This window comes from Oryzias latipes, chromosome 18, assembly GCF_053564925.1.
Source record: "Oryzias latipes strain Hd-rR chromosome 18, Olatipes_Hd-rR_3.1".
NCBI classification, from domain to species: Eukaryota; Metazoa; Chordata; class Actinopteri; order Beloniformes; family Adrianichthyidae; genus Oryzias; species Oryzias latipes.
The window spans coordinates 37412279-37434283 of record NC_136254.1 but is presented as its reverse complement, the minus strand read 5'-3'; the positions used below and the strand labels follow the sequence as shown (position 1 = coordinate 37434283).

General features: G+C 45.1%; 1 protein-coding gene and 1 long non-coding RNA gene across 3 annotated transcripts; one reads left to right on the top strand and one right to left on the bottom strand.

Annotated features, from left to right (window-relative positions):
- Positions 1-6161: 6161 nt before the first annotated feature.
- Positions 6162-10582, bottom strand: LOC111948242 (uncharacterized). Of its 2 annotated transcripts, XR_013651364.1 has the most exons (4): positions 10382-10582; positions 8821-8888; positions 8679-8742; positions 7861-8275 (listed from the first exon to the last, which is right to left on the bottom strand). It is a non-coding gene; the product is annotated as an uncharacterized LOC111948242 (long non-coding RNA). The 2 variants fall into 2 exon arrangements; XR_013651365.1 differs by lacking the exons at positions 8821-8888; positions 10382-10582 and adding an exon at positions 6162-6296 and having other exon boundaries at positions 8182-8275; positions 8679-8816.
- A 5774-nt stretch (positions 10583-16356) lies between these two features.
- Positions 16357-20752, top strand: LOC144987473 (high mobility group protein B2-like). The gene is made up of 5 exons (XM_078936925.1): positions 16357-16498; positions 17997-18155; positions 18788-18939; positions 19635-19809; positions 19952-20752. The coding sequence occupies exons 2-5, from the start codon at positions 18006-18008 to the stop codon at positions 20075-20077; spliced, it is 603 nt and encodes a 200-aa protein (XP_078793051.1). The 5' UTR covers positions 16357-16498; positions 17997-18005; the 3' UTR covers positions 20078-20752.
- Positions 20753-22005: the final 1253 nt, after the last annotated feature.

Genomic DNA, 22005 nt, shown 5'->3' with positions numbered 1-22005 from the left:
TTATCCAACCACGTTAATCCATCCATCTTGATCCAACCACGTTCATCCATCCATCTTTATCCAACCATCTACATCCATCCATCGTTATCCAACCATCTTCATCCATCCATCTTTATCCAACCACGTTCATCCATCCATCTTCATCCATCCATCTTCATCTACCCATCTTCATCCAACCACGTTCATCCATCCATCTTTATCCAACCACGTTCATCCATCCATCTTTATCCAACCACATTCATCCATCCATCTTTATCCAACCACGTTCATCCATCCATCTTTATCCAACCATCTACATCCATCCATCTTTATCCAACCACGTTCCTCCATCCATCGTTATCCAACCACGTTCATCCATCCATCTTTATCCATCCATCTTCATCCATCCATCTTTATCCAACCACGTTCATCCATCCATCTTTATCCAACCATCTACATCCATCCATCTTTATCCAACCACGTTCATCCATCCATCTTTATCCAACCATGTTCATCCATCCATCTTTATCCAACCACGTTCATCCATCCATCTTTATCCAACCACATTCATCCATCCATCTTTATCCAACCACGTTCATCCATCCATCTTTATCCAATCATCTTCATCCATCCATCAACCATGTTCATCCATCCATCTTTATCCAACCACGTTCATCCATCCATCTTCATCCATCCATCTTCATCCATCCATCTTTATCCAACCACGTTCATCCATCCATCTTCATCCAACCACGTTCATCCATCCATCTTTATCCAACCACGTTCATCCATCCATCTTCATCCAACCACGTTCATCCATCCATCTTTATCCAGCCATTTTCATCCATCCATCAACCATGTTCATCCATCCATCTTTATCCAACCACGTTCATCCATCCATCTTTATCCAACCACGTTCATCCATCCATCTTCATCCAACCACGTTCATCCATCCATCTTCATCCAACCACGTTCATCCATCCATCTTTATCCAACCACATTCATCCATCCATCTTCATCCAACCAAGTTCATCCATCCATCTTTATCCAGCCATTTTCATCCATCCATCAACCATGTTCATCCATCCATCTTTATCCAACCACGTTCATCCATCCATCTTTATCCATCAACCACATTCATCCATCCATCTTTATCCAACCAAGTTCATCCATCCATTTTCATCCAACCACGTTCATCCATCCATCTTTATCCAGCCATTTTCATCCATCCATCAACCATGTTCATCCATCCATCTTTATCCAACCACGTTCATCCATCCATTTTTATCCAACCACGTTCATCCATCCATCTTTATCCAACCACGTTCATCCATCCATCTTCATCCAACCACGTTCATCCATCCATCAACCATGTTCATCCATCCATCTTTATCCAACCACATTCATCCATCCATTTTTATCCAACCACGTTCATCCATCCATCTTTATCCAACCACGTTCATGCATCCATCTTCATCCAACCACGTTCATCCATCCATTTTTATCCAACCACGTTCATCCATCCATCTTTATCCAACCACGTTCATCCATCCATCTTTATCCAACCACGTTCATCCATCCATCTTCATCCAACCACGTTCATCCATCCATCTTTATCCAACCACGTTCATCCATCCATCTTCATCCAACCACGTTCATCCATCCATCTTTATCCAACCACGTTCATCCATCCATCTTTATCCAACCACGTTCATCCATCCATCTTTATCCAACCATCTTCATCTATCCATCAACCATGTTCATCCATCCATCTTTATCCAACCACGTTCATCCATCCATCTTCATCCAACCACGTTCATCCATCCATCTTCATCCAACCACGTTCATCCATCCATTTTTATCCAACCACGTTCATCCATCCATCTTTATCCAACCACGTTCATCCATCCATTTTTATCCAACCACGTTCATCCATCCATCTTTATCCAACCACGTTCATCCATCCATCTTCATCCAACCACGTTCATCCATCCATCTTTATCCAGCCATTTTCATCCATCCATCAACCATGTTCATCCATCCATCTTTATCCAACCACGTTCATCCATCCATCTTTATCCAACCACGTTCATCCATCCATCTTTATCCAACCACGTTCATCCATCCATCTTTATCCAACCATCTTCATCTATCCATCAACCATGTTCATCCATCCATCTTTATCCAACCACGTTCATCCATCCATCTTCATCCAACCACGTTCATCCATCCATCTTTATCCAGCCATTTTCATCCATCCATCAACCATGTTCATCCATCCATCTTTATCCAACCACATTCATCCATCCATTTTTATCCAACCACGTTCATTCATCCATCTTTATCCAACCACGTTCATCCATCCATCTTCATCCAACCACGTTCATCCATCCATTTTTATCCAACCACGTTCATCCATCCATCTTTATCCAACCACGTTCATCCATCCATCTTTATCCAACCACGTTCATCCATCCATCTTCATCCAACCACATTCATCCATCCATTTTTATCCAACCATGATCATCCATCCATCTTTATCCAACCACGTTCATCCATCCATCTTCATCCAACCACGTTCATCCATCCATCTTTATCCAGCCATTTTCATCCATCCATCAACCATGTTCATCCATCCATCTTTATCCAACCACGTTCATCCATCCATCTTTATCCAACCACGTTCATCCATCCATCTTTATCCAACCATCTTCATCTATCCATCAACCATGTTCATCCATCCATCTTTATCCATCAACCACATTCATCCATCAATCTTTATCCAACCACGTTCATCCATCCATCTTCATCCAACCACGTTCATCCATCCATCTTTATCCAGCCATTTTCATCCATCCATCAACCATGTTCATCCATCCATCTTTATCCAACCACGTTCATCCATCCATCTTTATCCAACCATCTTCATCTATCCATCAACCACGTTCATCCATCCATCTTTATCCATCAACCACATTCATCCATCCATCTTTATCCAACCACGTTCATCCATCCATCAACCATGTTCATCCATCCATCTTTATCCAACCACGTTCATCCATCCATCTTTTTCCAACCACGTTCATCCATCCATCTTTATCCAACCATCTTCATCTATCCATCAACCACGTTCATCCATCCATCTTTATCCATCAACCACATTCATCCATCCATCTTTATCCAACCACGTTCATCCATCCATCAACCATGTTCATCCATCCATCTTTATCCAACCACGTTCATCCATCCATCTTTTTCCAACCACGTTCATCCATCCATCTTTATCCAACCATCTTCATCTATCCATCGTTTCTTGACTGCGGGAGTAACATGGAGAAAACCCCCACACCGCTATGCAGCCCACCTCCAACCATGGGAAGAAATCTAATGAGTACTTCTGGGAGGGTGTAATGGCCACATGCAGCCAGTAGATGGTACTGTTGCACCTCTTCAATTCTCTCTGCAGCTCATCACCAGACCTGCAGCCGACTTGCCAGCTCCTCCATTCTTCCAGACTTCAGGCTGCAGGACCTTTCCCAGGTGAGTGTTTGGGTGTTTCCCCTTGCCAGAGGCGGACTCTGACCCCCAACCAACCTCCTAGTCTCTGTTCACACCCCAGCAGAAAACCACCAGAATCCAAAGAACATACCAGACCAATATGGGTCACCAAGACCAGGGGCCTCATTTATAAACATTGCGTACGCACAAAAGAAGGCGTACGCCACTCTCTACGCAATAGTTGAGATTTATAAAAAGCAAACTTGACGGGAAAATGTGCGGTCCTTCACGCAAGCTCTGACCCAGGCGTACGCACAAAAATGTGTGAAATGAGAAACGGCGACACCGTCGGCAGATGGAAGAAACATGCGGGGTTTGGGGGGGATGGGGTGGGGGGTCTTGTCGGCCCTGACCTGTGGGGGGGCATTCTGGGGGAGGGGGGGGGTCCGCTATTGGTACGGGGCAGGGGGGGTTGACGGGTCGGGGTCTCCGCTGAGGCCATCGGCGGTTTCCCCGGCCGGTTGGCTGCCTCGGTCCCGTCGAGGCCTGACCAGAGCTCTTCTAGGGCCGGCGTTTGGGGGTGGGGGCCTGGGCTTGCTCCGGGGGGGGCCGGCGCTTTCTGGCTCCTCTCTCTCTGTGTGTGGGGGGGGGGTGCTGGGCCTGGGGTGTCGGCGCCTTCGGGGGTGGGGCCCCTGGGCTGGGTGGGCCTGGCCCCCTTGCTGGGGGGGGGGGGCGGGGGACAGCTGTTTGACCACCGGGGGACAGTCTATCAGCTGTCCCCAACTTACCCCCTTCCTCATATAACCTCATAATAGGGTGAGGGGGTGGGGGGCTTAGCCTGCGATGAGCCTTGGGGGGGGGTTTACTAGGCAGTGTCCCCCCCTCCTGCACCCCCCTTAGTACACACACCCCTCCCCCCTCAATATATACATTCCAACATAAACACACACACATGCAGACACACACCATCTCAAACACACATTTTGCAAGGAAGGTGGGACCTGGGTCCATCTGTCCCCTGCCTCTTCCCTGGTGGGGGGTGCAGGCCCCCCTTTGCAACGGCGGCCGTGTCCCCGGGGTGCCGGCTTCCTGGGCCCGGCGGTGCTCTCTCCGCGCGGTGGGGGAGTTTACATTACATCTGAGCCGGGGGTTTCTGGTCCTTGCTCCTGAGTGCTGGGCCCCGCCAAATTTCCAACTGTGGCCGAGCCTGGTCGGGCCATATTTATAACACCCCTTGTGGGCCCTCTTTTTTTCCCCGGGGATCCCCCCTCCTGGGCGGGGGCGGCGGGCCCCCTGCCTCGCTCCTCCCTGGACCAACCGTGGGCCGGGCGGATGGCTGCCTGGAGTGCGGAGCGGGTCTCCCTTGGGGGGTCCTGGCTCGTACCTGGGGTTTGGGCGGGGGGATGCCCGGAACTCCTGGGCGGTGGTGGGGTGCTCGTTTGGGGCTGTGGGCGTCCTTCTCCGGTGGGGCTCTGCGTTGGGTTCTCCCGGCGCGGCGGGGGGGCTGCTCTCCTGGTTGGGCTGGGGCGGCGCTCTCTTTCCCTCCGTGCCTCCCTGGCCTCTGGCTCTGGGGGCCTTGCGGCGGCCCTGCTGGCCCTGGCCTGGGTGGCGGGCTTGGTCGCCCGGGCGGCGGTTGTTCCCTGCCGGTTGTGGCGTTGGGGGGATTCCGGCTGCCGCTGCTGCTGCGGTGGGGGTCTTGGGGTGGGGATGGCTGGGCACTCTCCTTCCTTCTTTTCACGTTCCACCATCCATTTTAGAAGAACATAAAACCTCACCTGAGCACTGGTGTTAGCTCACCTTTGCACTAATAGCTTGCATGACTGAATGACTGAAATATTTCACACTAGTTGGTTTTAAGGCATAAGTATGCGTGTGTGAACACTATCTGTTTTGTGTACATGTCGACAGGTGGACATTTTTGCAGCTAGCAGGTGTGTTTATAACATTTGAGTGTGTGTGTGGACGGGCCCCGCCCTTTTTGTACTGCATTTGAACCTTACCATAATGATTAACAACCAGTAAACTTGTTGCTGTATGCTGCTTCATGGTCTTATCCCCCTTCCCCTCCTATTATCACCCCCTACCCCCCCCTCTCTCTAGCGTCCCTCTCTCTTCTTCCCCTCTTTCCTTTTCCGTCCGGTCCAACACCAAAGATTTTCAGACATGATTGAAATGAATAAAGTTTGGCCTCAATTACAAAAGGGGTTTATTCAGACATACCTCTGGTTTGTCTGAAGATTAATAACCCCTCTTGTTAAAGCAAAATATGTCCAACACAAGAGGCCCTCAGCTCTCGTCTGTCTGCCCAGCTGTTGGACAGGACAAGTTAAAAAAAAAAAAAAAAAAAAAAAAAAAAAAAGATGGAAGAAACACGTGAAAGTGACAGTGTGTGCCAAATCGTGCTGGCATGTGCTGTGCTACACAATGTGGCACAGCTTAAAAACGTGCCTCTACCCCCTGGGGCCGATTGCTGTGTTGGCCCCGACCCTGAACCCCATCCCCACGCATTTGAGCCAAATGCTGCTGCTGTGCGCCAGCGTTTGGAAGTGATGCATCGCTTGTAAAGAACAACAAGAGGTGTGGAAAATATTATTTATTCAAGAATTCCCTCATCGTGCAGTTTATTTCAGTCAGTCTTGATTTCGCCCAACTCCTTGGCCACCTCTCTGATTGAACTACTGACTTCCCTCTGCATTTAAAGGACTGCATCGGTGAGGACACGTCCACTGCTGGAGGTTGAGAGCCGTTGCCGTGGAGACGCTGGGTCCAGACGGCTGCTCAGCTGCAGCATCCACTGGCCCCGCTGGAAAACCCAGCAGCTAAAATAAAATTGTTCTATATTAATAAACTGTAATTGTGTGGACTGCATACATGTGACTTGACTGCATTCATTTGAATTATTTCTTTTACCCGTGTCAGCCGGTGCGTCTGGCACGTCTGTCCCCCTCCGCCTCGGTCACCACTCCACTAAAGGGATTCCCCAAATAGTAGTCGCCAGTCTCTCAACAAGAGGGGTCAGCTCCAGTGTCCCCTGTCCCCCACCAGTGGCAGACACACTCTGGCGATGTGGCACTAGACGTCTTTTCGCCTCGACTTTGATGTCCGACCATTTCTTTCATTTCTTTTTTATTTCGGCCACGGTCCGAGGATGTGAGGCTACAGGCAGCATTTACGGCATCTGCCTTTTTGGCACTAAAAAATACAGAAGAGCACTCGGAGGAACCACGCGTGTCACCCGGTGCATCTGGCGCTCCGGTCCCCCCCGGAGCCGCCGCGCCCGCCCCCAATGGAGCGCTAGACGTTTTTTTGCCTCGACTTTGATGTCCGACCATTTCTTTTTTATTTCGGCCACGGTCCGAGGTTGTGAGGCTACAGCATTTACGGCGTCTGCCACCGTTTGCCACTCGCGTGCCTTTTTGGCATTATTAATGCCCACACTGTGCCCCAAACAACACTTTTCTCCTCTTTTCCACCTCGCCAACGATAACTTCTACTTCACATTGAGTGAAGTTACGTTTTTTTGATTTCCTCTCTGTGTTTGCCATGATTTCCCAATCAATGAATATTCATTTGTGGGCGTTTCACGGACTTTTTATGGGCAACTATGGGCGTGTCATGAGGCCGCAAAAGCTGCGCTGCATTTAGAATTGGTTGTGATTTATTAAGGGAAAGATGCGTAGGATGTGCGTGCGCACGGTTTTAGAAATCCGAATATTTCTGTGCGTACGCACGTCCTATGTTTCATCCGTACGCCACTTCTGACGCAAATCCTACGCAAGGTTTTAGAAATGAGGCCCCAGAAGAGGTGCGTCTGTGATCTGTCTGCAGTGTAAAAACGGTTTAGTGTGCGATGCATGCAGTGCTCATACCCCACCCTGCAAAAGGCAGCAGTGGCTCAGACAGTTGAGCAGGTCGGCCAATGATCAAAGGGTCAGCGGTTCGATTCCTAGTAAACTGTCGTTGCGTGATATGTATGAATGTCCCTGAATATTATGAATGATGGTCAGATAGACAATAGGTGTGAACTGGCAGCCCGCCTCTGTCGTCACTTAGTATGAAAGAGGAGTGAATAAATAATGGACACACTGTAAGAAATATGAGCGTCTAAAAGGAGCAGATAAATCTAATCCATCATGATTATTTCCTATGGCTACCCTCTGGGCTCCCTGGTTAGTGTGGTGATGCTGTCTTCCTGTAAACCGGTTTTGGGTTTCTGAGTGAGTTGTGTTCATTTTTGAAAAAGAACACTCGCCCAAGCAAGTTTAAGGTTTGATTGATTGATTTCAAATATTGTAGTCAAAGTGTAGCATATCTATCGTGGACTAGAGTCAGAAGAACAGGGACGGCTCAGGGAGAGAGGAGGCAGAGACTGGAGACTGTAGGTTTGCTATGAATGGTACCATGTATTTTTAGACACACACATAAACATACACCATACACCAATATTACAAAAGAATATTTCAAATTATTCCAGGATATCCTTTACAAAGATTATGTACAGATGGACGGTTCAATGAGTGATCCGTCGTATCCGACTCAATATCTTCAGCTCATGTATTGTCCATGCGACCCAGACAGAAATAGTTGAATCCGGAGGTTAGTGTTCAGTGATGGGAAGTGATTGAAAGTCTTTGTGTCTCTGGGTTGTAGGACGAATGCAGTTGCATTGATTAAATGAGTCATTAGGCTACAGGAGCCTCCTACCAGCCTGGGCTGAACGACAGGGAGGAGGTGATTCCTTCAGAGAGCTCCAGCGCTTGATCAGGTTCGGGCTTAGCTCGCCATCAATCCCTATGGCCTGGATAAAGAACATGACCCATAGGGTTCTAACATTAAACTGTGTGTACACACAAACTCCAAGTTAAATACCAAACTATCAATAGAACCATAATTGTATTGCAGTTTGGTAAATGAATCTCATTTTAAAGTACCAACATCGTACAATTCATAATACAGTTCATCATCATACGTCAATTCATGAATTTCAATCTAAAGTGCATTTAAGTGCATAATACACCAAAGAAGAAAAATAAAGAAAAACAATAACAAAAGAGCCCCCACGCTGATTAATAATCAGTGTGGTTATGTTAACAAAAAACAAAACAGAACTTTGGCATAGATAGCAGCTGCTAATCAGTTCACCTCATTCATTGAGGGAGGCAATCGTAACCAACAAACAACTAAAAGGAGTATAAACTCACCGATTGCGACTAAGTGCACCAAATATGCTGCTTATTCGCGGCGTGTTATACTGGCAGTTGGCTCCTACAAATCAATTGATCATATCCAAAGATTAGAACATAACCGAACGACGTTAAAAAGTGAAACCGAAACTAAACATACCCGTAGCGTCTCAATCCAGCTCTGTCATGGAATGTGATAGCTTCCGGGGTAGCGGCTTATAAAGTTTACTGATTGGGTGGTCGCGGTCACATGACCCAAGGCACGCAAGGCACGTCGTACACACGTAACAGGTGAGGAAGGAAAGGAAAAAAAAAGGAAAAAAATACAATGGCCTGAATTGGCAACCGTGTTACAAAAGCAATAAAGAATGTACAGATGTATCAAACTCATAACAGAAATGATGAAATGCATAGATTAAAAAAACAAACAGAAACAAAGACACTTAAATCCCATTTGCTTAATTAAAAACAGTGATCATTAACTAAAATCAAGAGCTTGATTTATTGCTCTACTTGAAGAAGGGAGTTTATATAATCTGCCCCCTCCTGAGTTCATTCATTTGATAGTTTTAGTTTTTGTAATCTGGTTCTGATCCAACAGTTACTAAATCCAGTGACTAGTAATGATTGATTATCTTCAGAAAACATTCATTCATGATTTCAGTAAACAGTAACTGTACCGTTATGCAATAATCATTGATTGTTATTAGAACACATGATCACATTAAACCAGTAATTATTACACATTGCAGATCAAGTAAAGAAAATCAGAAGTTATTGATTGTCTTTAACCCTTGTGCTATCTTAGATGACCCCCCCTTCCATTGACATGTTCTCCCTACCATGACAAAGGTGGATAAAGGTGGAAAGATTTCATGTAATCCATGGACACCAGTGAAGATCACAAATCATTGAAGAAAAAAGGTTCAGAGCACTGTCTAGTGGGTCTAGATGACCCAACTCCCAACGTTAAAGTGCCTAGGATAGCACAAGGGTTACACACTTCAGTAATCATTATGGCACATGTTCTTAAAAATATTGATGGTATTTTGTTCTGATGCATCCTCTATGAAAACCTAAATCCTGAAATCCTAAAACATGTTTTTGTTGACCCAGAAGGATCACAACACAACACATTAACTCACAACACACCACATTAACTCACAACACACCACATTAACTCACAACACAACACAATAACTCACAACACATTAACTCAGAACACAACACAATAACTCACAACACAATAAATCACAACACAACACATTAACTTACAACACAATAACTCACAACACATTAACTCACAACACAACACAATAACTCACAACACAACAACTCACAACACATTAACTCACAACACATTAACTCACAACACAACACACACTTACTTTAGCTGGTAGCTCCGCCCACATGCAGCCGCGGTATCAAGCTTTAAAGAACACCATTTCTAGCAGGCGGTTTGACCATTTTTACCAAATTTAGACCCAAAACCACCTAATGTGGCTACACTGCTGCTAGCTTGTCTTGTAGAAAATATGTGCTCCCTCCACAGCTCACTGTGACGTCACCTTCTGTTAGGTAGTTAGCCGCTCAGCCCAGTGGAAATTTCAGAATAAAAGCACTTCCATTGCAGCTTTACTTCCGTTGTGAGGCATTGTGTTGTGAGGCATTGTGTTGTGATGTAAGTTATTGTGATTCTGCTGTGATCGGACTGGTAGTACCTGGGTGATTAATGGTAGATCAGTTGACATTGTAAAATAAAACCTCCACAGGCTTCGACTTCTACAAGGAATGGTTCAGGTTGTAGACGAAAGTTTTCCGGAGGGTCGTCGTAACCGGAAGTGGAGATGTTGCTGGAATATGGGAGATGAACAGGAACTGTGGAGTTAGATGATGGACTCATATTATTATTTAGAGTTTGTGAGATACTGTGTGCTGTGAGTTAATGTGTTTTGTGTTAAGTTAATGTGTTGTGACCCGTATGTTTTAAAAGGTATTTGACCTGCTGTTAGTGGATGAAAGAAGTTCAGATCTATTGGAAATGTTTCTATATTTCTCTTTGAGTTCATTCTAGTTGGTGATGACACAATTATTACAGAACATTTAGAACACTTGACACTTTATTTCCTAAACTTTACTGCTTTACACTGACAAGAAAAAGACAGATCCAGAAAATGAAGTGACAGATTGTGGTTCCATAATTCTATTCATGACTCCTCCTACTGTCATGGTTCTGTTCCTGTCTATTTACGTTTTTATTGACGAGCTTTTCTCTGATCGTAAAAAAACAGGTTCTGTTCAATTTTTCTCATATTGGTTTTCATTCATTGATGTCTACTGTTTCTTTTTGGATGACTGCCAACAATGACAATAAAAATCTTTGACTCTAGACAGACAGACAGATTTTTTTTTTAATTGAAATATAATCATTACAAAACTCTCGCAGACACAACACACAAAGATGCAAGGCACAGCTCTTCTCAAAAACAAAGATAAAAAAAATAAATAAAAAACACAAAGTTTCATGTATTAAAGATATTTTTAAAAAATCAGCACAAATTAAAATACAAGGCAAACAGCAATCTGGACCCTACATTTGTAAGCATTCTGTAGCAGATTTAGAAATGTCATCAATGAAAGGATTTGAGTTGTGAATACATTTCAATGAGGATAAAAACAATCTGACTTCATTGTTAAAACACAGGAAATACGGCCGATCTTTTTTCCACTTTCTCTTATGAATATGATTATTTTCCCAAAAGAAGGAGGATGTTCACTAAGTTTGTTCTCTTTTGGTAACTTACTGTTATAAAACAAAATATCTTTTTCTGTGAATTGTATGAAGTTCATTCTTTGACTAAGCCAGTTATGAAAATCTTTCCAGAATCTTTGGATCACTGGACATGAAAAAAACAGCTGTCTGGTTGTTTCTGCATGACAGAAATCACATGGATCAACCTCAAAGCCAAATCTACTCCTCGATGTCTCTGCTGAAGGGTAATAATTGTTTATCATTTTAACTGCATTTCTTTCATTTTGGGGACCACTGGCCATTTCCTGAATTCCCATAGTTGAGCACCTGATGTGACTGACAGGTGTCTCAGTTATTTTATATTTCACTTTTCTATTGAAGTCATGATATAATTTACCTTTAAAGGATTTGTTTAGCTATTTATTATCACATTTTTTCATAAAGTTTTATTTCTCCTTCTACTAAATTTGGTATTTTAATTTGAACATAGGAAGACAATATTGTATTTTTTATTAAATGTATTAAAGCAATTGGAATTTCTCTGCAGGTTTTTTGTGGAATTCCTTGGTTGAACATTCAATATCATATTTACTATTGAAGTCTCTTAACTGAAGAATTTCTCCATTTGAATCAAGAATATCACTTAAAAAAGAATCTTGTGGTCAAACCAATTCTGATGAAAAATGGTCTTCCTGTTTGTGGTCATTACTCTGTTGATCCACAGGGTGGCGCAGTGAGGGGTGAAATTGTGGCTAAATATCATTTTCCAGTGGAAAAGTACTTGTTTGTGAAATTCTGAAATCTTTATAGGAAGTTTGGAAATGTCAAAGTCACATCTCAGCAAAAAATCTAATCCACCTACTTTATTGAAGATGTTTTTGGGAATATGAAACCATATTGAGTCAGGGTTAGCCATAAAATCTTTTAACCATTTTATTCTAAAGGTTCCAATCATTGATTCAAAATCTGTCGTCCTTATACCTCCTAAATTATATTCCTTATAAGATGAGATTTTCTGATGTAATGGGTCTTATTTCTTCAAATAAATTTATAAATAACTGAGTAATTTTAAAAAAAAAAATTTGGGTTAATGTAGAGAGATTGGCATGGATACATTAATTTTGAAATTCCTTCTGATTTGGACAACAGATTTCTTCCAAGAATGGTTAGATCTCTGATTAACCAGAGATTGAATGATTTCTGCATTTGGTTAATTTTTTCCACTATGTTTATTTCTTCCCTTTCTTTTTCATCTCTAATTAATTTAATTCCTAAATATTTCACTTTGTGTTTTATTGGGATTGAAAACACTTCTTTTTCCAGACAAGAGTACAGGGGGAGTAATTCACATTTTTGTAAGTTTAATTGAAGACCAGAAGCTTTTGAGAAAATGTAAATAATTTGCAGGGCTTTCATTACCATGTTTTTGTCTTTTAGAAAAAAGACTGTGTCATCTGCAAACTGGCTAAGGCGGAATTCAAAATCAAAAACCTTAATGCCTTGAAAATTAGGGTTGTTTAGAATTAAGTATGCTAAGAGTTGAGTCCATAGAATGAAAATTGTTGGTGATATTGGACATCCTTGTCTTATTCCACATGTTACATTTATTCTGGGTGTCAGTTCTGAGTTGACAGTGATGTAACTGTAGATTTCAGTATAGAACATTCTTATAATTGAGCAAAGATTTTTTCCAAATCCAAAATGTTCCAGCGTTTGAAATAAAAAGTTGTGTTCTACAGAATCAAAGGCTTTGAAATAGTCAATAAATAAAATGAGACTTTCTGTTTCTATCATAGATTGATAATCTAGCATATCCAGAATTAATCTAACATTATTATGTATGTTTCTTCCTTTTATAAAGGCAGATTGAAAACTATCCACTACTTTGTCTAGAACCATTTTAATCCTGTTTGCATAAACTAGTGCCAATAATTTGTAATCATTACACAGCAGGGTGATGGGCCTCCAATTATCTAACTTATTTGGTTTAGGGAGTCCGGTTATCAGTCCAGTTTTCATAGATGGAGTTGGGCAACCTTCATGGATACCATCATTGAAAGCATTAATCATTAAATCTTTAATGTCCTGCCAGAAACACTTTAAAGATTCTGCAGTCAGTCCATCTATTCCTGGTGATTTGCCATTGCTCATATTTTTCAATGCAATTTCAATTTCTGATATAGTTACATCTTCTTCTAAACTAATTCTATCAACGTCTTCTATCTTTTGGATGTGTTCTTCAATTTGGGTAAAAAAATATGTCACAATTCTCTTGGCAAAAATTTGAGCTATATAAAGTTGAGTAAAATGAAAATATTTGAGATTTCCTTTGCTCTGGGTCTTCAATTAATCTTCCATTTGTTTGTCTACATTTTTCTAATCCATAGAAGTATGTTGTGTTTTTCTCTCCCTCTTCAATCCATTTAGCTCTGGATCGTATAAACGCACCGTTTGCTTCTTCTGATTAAATCTCATCAAGTTGTTTTTGGAGCTTGTTTAACTCGGCCAGATCTTCCTCTGAAGGATCAGCCTTGTTGCATAAAATATTCATCTTTCTGACCATTTCCTTTTGCTTTATTTTCCTATTTTTTACAACATGTTTACCAGTTTCACCTGCTATACATTTACTTTCAAAATTAAGCCCCTCCCACTTCCCTTTGTTAGTCATTTCCATTCCCTTGACTTTCAAACATAGAGATTTGATCTCCTTAATAAATATATAATTTAGTAAAAGTTTATTGTTAAATTTCACGTGATGTGAGATGGGTGTGTATTTTCGCACAATTTTAGGGAAAGGCTGATTAAACAATGGTCAGTAAGTGGAGACGGTTCTATTTGACAGTTTCCTACATGAGCAGATAAAGGTTGAGAAATAAGCCAATAATCTATTCTTGATCGCTGGTAAAGGTTTGATGCACTAATCCATGTATAGTTTATAGACGTGGGGTTTTTTAATCTCCAGTAATCAACTGTGTTTGTTGACAAACAGAAGTTTCTGATGACATCATTGTGTTCTGGTTGTTGTCCATCTATCAAGCCAAGAGTTTGAAGCAATGTTAAAGTCTCCTCCAATAATTATTTTATCTGTTGCATGAGAAATCTTCCATTCCACCAGAACCTTAGCAAGTTTTTCCAACATATTCTTATTTTGTACTTTGTTATTGTACCCATATAAAGTCAGCACAATGATGACTTGCTCATTCATTTCAATAGCTGCTAACAACCAGAGGCCTTCTCCATCTCCAAGATGCCTCATTAACTTCCCTAAAACCTGTTCAACAGAATCCTGACTCCTGCTGAGCGGCTCGTGCCGTGTGAGGAAAGGACCGGATCTCCCCATTGTTGTTTCCAAAAGACTTCATCTGCTGGACCTGAGTGGGTTTCCTGCAGTAAAATTAGATTCGCCTTAAGTTCTTTACAAAATAAAAAGAGGGCCTTGTGTTTTGTAATATTTTTCAAACCTCTGGTATTTAAAGAAACAAATAAAATAGACATGAACACTGAACAGAATCCTTGGTGTCTAAATAAACGCTGAGATTTCCTGCAGATGCAGGAATGAACAGAATGTCTGTCCAAAACCATAAAGCAACATAAATGGACCAACTTCCCCAATAATAGTAGTTATATGTTTTTTTTCTTATTTTATAAACCTTGTTGTTATCAACTTTGAAATTACAACCTTCTAAAGCTCAACAAAAACAGACCTTTAAACTCTGTCTCTGGTCGTCATGGCACCACTTTCCTCCCTTCATCAGCATGTATCCCTCCTTCAGAAAGGCTCTCTTCCCGCTCCGTCTGGCTCGTTCCACCATCGGCCAGAGTTTGGTTCTTTCTTCCCGAACTTCTTTGGAAAAGTCCTCCCTGAAGTAGATCTTCATCTCTTTGCAGACTCTGTCTTCCTTGGATTTTCTCCACACTTCGTCTCTCACCGTGCGCATTGCAAACTGGGTGATTATGGCTCTTGGCATGTTGTTTTCCCCAGCCGATGAACGGTGTCGACGGTGTCCCGGAGCTTCTCCACAGACATCGGAACCACTCTGGTGAGGATACCGAGGACGACCTCTCTGGTGTTTTCCTTGTCTTTCTCAGGCCCCCCCATCAGCAGCAGGTCCCATCTCCTCTTGTATCTCTCACTCTCCAGACATTTCTCTCTCAACTCTTTGTTTTCTAATGAGAGATGCTCCACACGTTCTTGCAGCTTCACAATATTTTCTGTGTTCTCTTTTGTAGATTTTCCAATCCCATCCATCCGACTCTCTATGCCTTCCAATTTCTTTTCCAAGTCGTCAAATCTTTTCAGAGCTGTTTGGATTTCATCCATACGTGAATCAAGGCCATCAAATCTGGTTAGAATAGCCTGCTTGGCATGAGTGAGGCTAGCATTACCAGCGCCATCTTGTTTTTTCGTGGCTCCTCGTTTCTTCATTCTTTTTGGGTTTGGGCTGTTTAAGCAGATCGGGTCATTCACATCCTCAGCAACTGCTTGCTCCATTTGCACTGTTTTCACTGTTTTCAACTGTTTTCAAGAGCCCGGAGGTCATAATCATGGTCGCTAACGTTAGCTTGCCTTGGGTTAGCCATTCTTCAAGCAGTAGAGAAAAAACGTGAAAAATATCTCTAGAAGTTATCCGTAGTTTTTTTCCTTCCTATTATTGATTTTCTGACACTTCCGGGGTTGGTCTCACCAAAATTCCTTATTGGACACAAAAATTAGTTTCTCTTCCAGACCCTGCCTCAAACACCGCCACTCACTCCGCCATCTCCCGGAACTCTCCGACAGACAGACAGACAGATGTCATGTTGTCTCCCCAAAACTCTGCAAGTGACGTCAGAGTTTCCCCATTCAGTGTCAGACCGCTGCTTTATGACTCTGCCATCGGACCAATCACATCTGGTTAGAATAAACCCCGCCCTAGCAGCCAGCGTCGCCCCGCCCCCCTCCGTGCAAAAAACTTCGGAGGCGTTCCAAGGGGGCGTGGCCGAGTTCTCCCCTGTTTGAAAGTGCATCAACGGCTGCGGTCCCAGATTCAGAAACATCAACAAAAACCCGAATCCGGACTCCGCGGTCCCCCCAGCCCTTCTTACAGTGAGTACTGCCGTGAACCCAACCGGACCTGCATGACCGTCCAGGCGGATTTTCTGCTGAGATGTATCCGTAGTAAAATCCTCAAAAACGGTTAAAATGGCCGCTGTGGGGGTCTAGCAGTAACGGGGGGGGGCATGTTCGTCCTCCGGGCGCAGCGCCGGTGATTTAATGTGCGCGGGGGTCGTTCACGCCGTGCGGGTGTGAAAGTCCCCACCAAAGTCTTGCTTGCAGACTCAAATTCCAGTAAATAGTCGGGTCCCGGTGGTCCAGCCTGACCTCGCCGTGCTATAGCCGGGGCCCTCGGTTGGAAATTTGCAGCGGGAGAAACTGTCTAAACTCCAATGAAACAGGTCGAACAAGACCGAACCGCAGGGGGAGGTACCGGGCCCCCGCCACTGATGCCGCGGCTCGGCGGGGCCTCGGTGCCTGCTCTGCCGCTGCTCTGCTGCGGGGGATGGCCGCTCCGCTTAGGGCGGGAAACAAATGGTGGCCTATTGTTCTACAAGCTAGCTACTAGCCCCGGAGGCTAGCTGCTGGCACAGGAGGCTAGATGCTGGCCCCGGAGATTAGTTGCTAGCACCGGAGATTAGCTGCTGGCCCCGGAGGCTAGCTGCTGGCCCCGGAGATTAGCTGCTGGCCCCGGAGGCTAGCTGCTGGCCCCGGAGGCTAGCTGCTGGCCCCGGAGGCTAGCTGCTGGCCCCGGAGGCTAGCTGCTGGCCCCGGAGGCTAGCTGCTGGCCCCGGAGGCTAGCTGCTGGCCCCGGAGGCTAGCTGCTGGCGCCGGAGGCTAGCTGCTGGCGCCGGAGGCTAGCTGCTGGCCCCGGAGATTAGCTGCTGGCACCGGAGGCTAGCTCCGGCCGCAGCTCTGACCGGACCCGTCAACCGCAGACCCGCGGCGGAGAAAATCTGGTCTCTCCACTGAGAAACCGGGGCCCGGAGGATCTACCGACACTCCCGGATAGCGGAGAAGGCGGATCTCTTGGTCTTTGTTCGGGAGTCAGATTGTATTGAGGAACCCTTGAGTACCAGCACAGAAACCGGGGTCCTCCTGGATCTGGACGTAATGAAGCTCCGCTGAGATCCGGTTCTGGTTCATCCTTCTGGATGTCACCAGGTGGAAACAGGTCCAGGATGGAGACCTGCTGGTTTCTGGTTTGGCGGTCAGTCCTCCATCCCATAATGACCAAGAGAAATCAAGGTCGTTCCTGGTCCAGGTTCCTTAAACCCCAGGTGTCTGCTGGGCTGAAAAGGGGGTGGTGCTTAAAGGGGGAGGGTGGGACAAACACACCTACCTTTACCTTCTCAACTGCAGCTGTTGGATCCCCAGAACCAAAATCCAGTTCTTAACAGATATTAAGATGATAAAGTGCAATAATAATGATAGAATAATATCAGTTCTATGGTCCATCTTTCCTCCAGTCCTGGTTCAGGTGGGCAAAGAACCAGGACCAGATTCTGGCCGAGGACTCCAGCTGATCTTCCTTCTCTGGTGGTTCCAGGTCTCCAGGATGATGCGTAAAGACGTGAACAAGCCGAAGGGGAAGACGTCGGCGTACGCCTTCTTTGTGCAGACGTGTCGGGAGGAGCACCGGAAGAAGAACCCGGAGCAGTCGGTGAACTTCGCCGAGTTCTCCAAGAAGTGCTCTGAGCGGTGGAAGGTGGGTGTGGCCTCACAGCTCTGATGGTCATCCTGACCCGGTGAGTCGGGTTGAGTCCCATCTGAACGTTGGTCTGGTTCTTCCAGAAGAATGTCTGAATTCTCAGCATCGATTCTGACCTCTTTGACCCGGTTACCATATTTCACGGATCCAAATAAGGAGAGTTTCAGACAGAAAAAGAGGCTCCGCCTTCAATGCAGGCCGTTAGATGACATCACCATAACAAGGTCACTTCCTGCTGCATCACGCTAAACGTAAACGAGGAGGTCCAGTCGGTTCAGGTTTGATTCATAAACTCTGTAGGATCCATCTGTGATAGAAGTTTTCCTCTGGGTTCCCACGAATACCTTTCACAATAAGAGATTTTGAATAATAAACAGAAATGCTTTTTCTACAGCACATTACAGTAACTTTTATTTTGAAGGTCACACAGTAAAAAAGCCCTGCACTTCTGAACATTTTATTGTGAAAATACAGGTTTTATGAAGACTGCTGTTCTGGGTCGGACAGGCAGAACCAGTCTGCCATTTCTGTGTTAACAAAGAAATAACATCTCTCTTTCAAAATAAAGCTGACATTGCCTTTCAAAATAAAGGTTTTCCCTATTTTGATGATGGTCTCCTCTGATCCAGGCTCTGTCTCCCAGCGATAAGAAATGCTTTGAGGACATGGCCAAGGCAGACAAAGTCCGCTACAACCGGGAGATGTGCGACTACGTCCCCCCCAAGGGTTTCGGCAAGAGGGGCCGCAAGAGGAAAGACCCCAACGCCCCCAAGAGGCCGCCGTAGGTTCCTCAGAGGACTGAGGTCTTCGTATTCCTGGGGTTTCTTCGGGGGCATGGTCAGCTCTATTTTTTGGGGAAAATCAACCTTTTAAGTAATTTGAAGATAGTTGTATTCGCAGAGAGGTACGCCACGCGTCCTGCTGTATAACCCGGAACCGGAAAAAAAAAACTAAGACTGCTTTATGGCTTTGGTTCTGTGCTGGTGTGAATGTTCAGTCGGCTTTGAACCTGTGACCTCTCAAGTGTCAGACGCTGTACCACCCAGCCCCCCCAAAATGCTGAATGTAGTTTTGCAGAACCGGGCCCTCAGCTCCACATCAGTACTGTATGAACAGGCTACACGGTGGTGGAGTGGTCAGCACTCTCACCTCACAGTGAGAACGTTGGTTCAAATCCCAGCTGGGTTCTGTCTGTGTGCAGTTTGCATGTTCTCCTTGTTTGGGTTTTCTCCAGGTTCTTCCCACAGTCCAGAACCATGACCCAAAGGTTCTTTGGTGATTCTGATGGACCAATGACCTCACAGGTTAACCCCGACTTCACCAAGCTGGGACTGGGATAAGATGTAGTAACCATGAGACGCTGAAAGAGATGAAGCAGGAGGACAGACGGGTGGTTGGATGGATGCACCAGCACTGGACCCGCCCCTCTGAGAGCCCTGTGCCCTCTGACCCCTGTCTGCTCGTGTGTGCGTGCAGGTCGGCGTTCTTCGTGTTCTGCAGTGAGTACCGGCCCAGCGTGAAGCAGCAGTACCCGGGTCTGTCCATCGGGGACTGCGCTAAGAAGCTGGGGGAGATGTGGAGCAAGCTGTCGCAGTCGGAGAAGCAGCCGTACGAGGAGAAGGCTCAGAAACTGCGGGAAAAGTACGACCGTGTGAGTGTCCCGCCGCTCAGGCCACACCCACATTTACATGACGTGGTGGAAATGCCACTGCTCTTGTTTTCCACGACCTCCAGCGTACCTGTGACCCCACCCACTTTGTTTCTGCATGACTGAGAACTTGTTGTGGTTTCAGGACATGGTGGCGTACCGCGGCGGCGGCACCTACGCCAGGAACCCTCCTGGCTCTTCAGCGCAGGGGGCGGAAGAGGAGGAGGAAGAGGATGGAGAGGAGGAGGAGGAAGAGGAAGAAGACGAGTAAAAGACATGAGCTGCGGCAGAGAGGGAGGGGGTGTTTCAGAGCGCCGTAGGTGAAGGGCGGGGCCTCACTGCAGCGCGGGAAGCCTTTGTTTCCATAGTAACAGACAGGTGTCCGGTCAGTCGTCTGACCCGGGGTCACTGTAGGTCACACCAGGATAATGACAGAACAGCTGATCCATCGGACGCCGACCTTCATCTTTATTTGACCAAAACTCCCAAGCAAGGGGGAGGAGCTATGAGAATGTCTGCATGCAGGTCACATGTCCTGTAACCCCTCACTCTGACTCCTCCCACTCTGACGATAAGGGGCAAACATTTACAGGTAAACCTGGTTTGTGGGGGAGGAGCTTGGGTTGGGGGGGGATCACTGTTATCTGCAGAGGCTCCGCCTTTGATCACATGATCAGCTGATGTCATGACCAGCGTCTCTGAAACACAGACCACCTCAGAGTGCACGTGTGTGTATGTGAGAGTGCATGTGATAGAGGTGGTCCAGGGTTAGTCTTGGTCACCTGAGGATAGAGTAACCCCGCCCCCACTGTAACTATGACCCAACCCCCAAGTGTTTCCATGGAGACCGTGGTCTTCTTCATGTTGTTTTTATTTTCTTACTGGAGTGTTTGTTGTTCACTGTCAGAGTAGAAACTTCAGCTTTTATAATAAACACCTGAAAGAACTCACCTGTCCTCGTCTCTGACCACTGGAGAACCTCTGACCCAACAGAACCAGAACAAATACCTGAAAGAACTCACCTGTCCTCATCTCTGACCACTGGAGAACCTCTGACCCAACAGAACCGGAACTGGTTCCGAACTGGAACCGACACCTGAAAGAACCTCGAGCCTCTTCACTAGGCCCGTTTTATGACTTCCCTGCGACCCAGTAAGCAGCTTGTTCTTCTCATGAAATGTTCAAAAGTAACAATAAATTAAAATTTATTGAAAGTTAAATAATCCAAATCAGCCATTACTTTAGAGTTGTTGATTAACAGAATTATTTAAAAAACAAACTAATGAAATAGGGCTGGACAACAATGATGGTACCCATAACTTCACATAATGTTGCTCAACCCTTTGAGTCAATCACTGTAATGAAACGGTTTCTGTATTTGTCAATGAGCCTTCTGCACCTGTCCACAGGTATTCTGGCCCCCTCCTCATGAGCAAACTGCTCCAGTTGTCTCAGGTTTGACGGTGTCTTCTCCAAATGTTTCAGCTCCTTCCACAGATGTTCAATGGGATTCAGATCTGGGCTCATAGAATCCACTTCAGAATAGTCCAAGGCTTTTCTCTCAGCCATTCTTGGGGGTTTCTGGCTGTGTGTTTTGGATGGTTGTCCTGTTGGAAGACCCATGACCCAAGACTGAGACCAAGCCTTCTGACACTAGGCAGCAGATTTCTACCCAGAATGCCTTGATAATCCAGAAATTTCATTTTACTTTGCACAACTTCCAGACCCCCTGTGGCAGATGCAGCAAAGCAGCCCCAAAACAGAACTGATCCTCCTCCATGTTTCACAGTAGGGACAGTGTTCTTTTGGTTCATTTTTGAGTCTTCCAACATAGAGCTGATGTTTCTTACCAAAAAGCTCCAGTTTGGTCTCATCTGATCCCAGAAGCTTTGTGGCTTGTCAACATGCATGTTTGCAAATTCCAGTCTTGCTTTTTTCTGATTTCTCGTGGTTCTTAAACTTCTGAATAATATGTGTCACTGTGGTCACAGGAACTTCAAGCTGCTTAGAGATGGTTTCATAGCCGTTACCTTTACCATGTTTGTCAATAATTGTGTTTCTAATGTCCTGGGACAATTCTCTCTTTCACTTTCTGTTGTCCATGTTCAGTGTGGTTCACACCTTTTCACCAAACAGCAACGTGACTATTTGTCTCCCTTTAAATAGGCAGACTGACTGATTATGGGTTTGAAAACAGCT